Source organism: Octopus bimaculoides, chromosome 30 (genome assembly GCF_001194135.2).
Source record: "Octopus bimaculoides isolate UCB-OBI-ISO-001 chromosome 30, ASM119413v2, whole genome shotgun sequence".
Lineage (NCBI taxonomy): Eukaryota > Metazoa > Mollusca > Cephalopoda > Octopoda > Octopodidae > Octopus > Octopus bimaculoides.
This window is the reverse complement of record NC_069010.1, coordinates 8,239,123-8,242,499: the sequence shown is the minus strand read 5'-3', so window position 1 is coordinate 8,242,499 and position 3,377 is coordinate 8,239,123. Positions and strand designations below refer to the sequence as shown.

General features: G+C 44.9%; 1 protein-coding gene across 1 annotated transcript in view; it reads left to right on the top strand.

The window, feature by feature from the left end:
• LOC106873650 (TBC1 domain family member 10B) overlaps positions 1 to 3,373 on the top strand; it is a gene marked incomplete at its 3' end in the record, with an annotated part of 37,296 nt that extends 33,923 nt beyond the window's left edge. Inside the window, exon 11 of the mRNA XM_052978124.1 lies at positions 2,430 to 3,373. Within this exon, the coding sequence (XP_052834084.1) occupies positions 2,430 to 3,373 (944 nt within the window). The remainder of the gene's footprint in view (positions 1 to 2,429) is intronic.
• Positions 3,374 to 3,377: the final 4 nt, after the last annotated feature.

Genomic DNA, 3,377 nt, shown 5'->3' with positions numbered 1-3,377 from the left:
CATCATCGTTTAACGTCCGCCTTCCATGCTAGCATGGGTTGGACGATTTGACTGAGGACGGGTGAAACCAGATGGCTACACCAGGCTCCAATCTAATTTGGCAGAGTTTCTACAGCTGGATGCCCTTCCTAATGCCAACCACTCAGAGAGTGTAGTGGGTGCTTTTACGTGTCACCCGCACGAAGGCCAGTCAGGCGGTACTGGCAACGGCCACGCTCGAAATGGTGTATTTTATGTGCCACCCGAACAAGAGCCAGTCCAGGGGCACTGGCAACGATCTTGCTCGAAAATCCTACGAAGGCCAAGTCAGGCGGTACTGGCTGGTTATTAAAAAGAAAGCTCAATATTCTTCTAGCCATCGCTCATTGTCTCTTTTTAACCAAATCCAGTGGCTAGCCTTCTCCACTGTAGTTTGGACATCGGTCATGGTGGTATTTACTTTACGATAAATTAGGCCTAAGGATAACAACAGTTGCCTCACATTGTGTCCTACGAGTCCTCTACATCCGACTTCGATTGGAAAATGCTCCACTTTCCAGTCTGCATCTTCACATTCCTCGAGGAGGCTTACATAACGGACAATCTTTTGACCCCCGAGAAGATGAAAGGCATACTGCTAAGCATACTAATGATTCAGCTAGCGTACCATGTTAAGAACAATAATAATAATAATAATAATGCTTAGTGGTATTTTATCTGTCGTTACGTTCTGAGTTCAAATTCCACCGAGGTCGACTACGCCTTTACTCTTTTCGGGATCGATAAAATAAATACCAGTTGAACCCTGGGGTCAATGTAATCAACTTACTCCCTGCCCCCAAATTGCTGGCCTTGTGGCAAAACTTAAAACCATTATTATTATTATTATTATTATTATTATTATTATTATTGTTGTTATTATTATTGTTATTATTATTAAAGTGGTGAGCTGGCAGAATGGTTACCGCATCGGACAAAATACTTAAGTACATTTTTTTCCAGCTCTTTATGTTCTGGGTTCAAATCCCACCAAAGTCAACCTTGTCTTTCATCCTTTTGGACTCATTAAAATATCAGTCATGTACTAGAGGCAAGGAAATCGACTTAGCCCCTCCCCTCAATATTGCTGTCCTTGAGCCCAAATTTGAGATTGTTGCTGTTATTATTTTCATAGATGCTTTTGCTCTGTTATACCAACGAATCTACCAAAAGAGCAAGCCATATCAAATGGCCAAAAGGTCCTTTCGGTCATTCTTTCTCCTTCGATTTTCTAACCCCTTTCTTAGAATCCTTACTGTTCCTAACAAGGCTGTTTTCTACCCTTACTCTGCAAAGTTTCTGGTTTTCTGCCAAAATTGGAAACCAATAAATACAGGTGGCCTGGCAGATTGATTAGTTCCTTGGATAAAATGCCTTGTAGTATTATTTCTTCTGAATCTTTGTATTCTGAGTTCGAATCTTGCTGAGGTCAACGTTGCTTTTCACCCTTCTAGGTCAATAAAGTACCAATTGAGTACTTCAGTCAGTTGAATTGTCTTCCCCCCACCCCCTTCTCTAAAAATTTACTGGCCTTATATCTCCATCGGGGCCCATGGGGGTAGCAAAAATGCCCTGTAGTATTTTGCATCAGCTGTTTTACCCACCACTGACTTCAAATGACACCCAATCAACTTTACCTTCTGGGGTGGGGGCGACGAAATAGAGTACCATTCAAATACTGGGGTCTCTATGTATCAACTAATCCCCCCCCCTCTAAAAATGGCTGGTCTCGTACCTAAATCGGGGACGAATATTCTTTGAAATTTGAAAGAAAAAGAAAAAAAATGATTAAAAAATTTGTAATTATTGTGATTCTTTTTCCTGTTTAAATATTCGTTAAATTTATATATAAAATTTTTAATCTTACTTTTTTTATTTCTCTCTCTCTCTCTTTTTTCTTGCCCCCCCCCTCTCTTGTGGCCTTCTGTATCTCTCTGCCTATTACTCAATCTCTTCTCCTCTCCCTCTCATTTACTCTTCCCTTTTTGTCTTTTCCTTCTCTCTCCTTATCATTTCCTCCTCTTTCTCTATTCTTTTTTCCCGCCACTCTCTCTCTCTCTCTTCTCCCCCTTTTATCTTTCTTTCTCACTCTCTCTTTGTCTTTATACACCTTTTACTCTCTCTCTCTCTTTCTTTATCTCTTCCTCCTCCTCTTTTACTATTTCACTCTCTCTTACTCTCCCTCACTGTCTTTATATACCCCCACTCTCTCTCATTTTTCTTCTCTCCCCCTCTCTACTCTTATTCTTCCCTCTCTTTCTCTTCCTTTTTTTATCTGTCTCTCCATCTCTTTCTCGCACTCCCTCTCTGCCTTTATATACCCCACCTTCTCTCTCACTTCTCCTCTCTTTCCTCTTCTGCACTTCCTTCTGTCTCTCTTCGTCGTTTCTTTTCCCTCCCCCACCGTTTAGCAACGAAAGGCAAAAAAGAGAAGAAGAAGCTGTTGGGCAAACTGACAAAGAAGGACAGTGAAAACAAACTCCTCCTCCAGCAGCAGCAGACTCCGGGAAACGTGATGCTCCTCAGCAGTCAGAAACTTCCAGAGACAACACAGAAAGCGCAACCGAAGATGGCACTGCCCATCTCAGCATCCTCTCCGACGGTCGGCCAAATGACAGCCACGGCCACCTCCACCACAACAAACACAACCACCACCAGTAACCCTCAGCGCTGGTCTGCCGACCTCGACGCGCACAGCAATATCAACTCGCATGTGTTGTACGCGTCGCAGATAAGCACGGAGGATGAGAGTCAGAGAAGCGTCGAACAGCTTCCTGGTGAGATGTTTGCACACGACGAGGAGCAACAGGCGCAGGAGACGCTGGCACCGGTGCATTCTAAGTCCGTCCTGGTACCTGCAGAAGAGATACGGCAGAAGCTCGCCGGGCCAGAGATGATGGCCCCACGTGCAATCGAGGTGACACATACCTCCACAGCAGCAGTTTCGGAAGCCGTACCTGCTAGAGTACTTCCGATACATTTGAACGAACAAGCAGAAGTGGTGACAGCATCAGAAGCAGCGACATTGTTGCACATAGAAGGCGTGGTCGAACCAACACTTGCAAATGCCCGTCATGCATCCGATGTCGCTGCACCAGAAGTGCGGATGGCAATGCCTCAACCCCAGTCACCGGCTGAAGTCAATTCTACCGAGGTGCGGCCGGAAGAAAGCCATTCTCAAACCACTAGTCACACATCACAGTCTGATCCGACGCGTTCTGAACCAGCGCATTCGGGTCCAGCAACACATGCAGGTGGCATGCAGTCTGACGTTGCACAACCAAAGCCGAAATCCAAGTCAAAGTCCAGGTCGAGGTCGAAACCCGTGAAGATTGAGTTGGTGCATTCGGAGGGGGGAG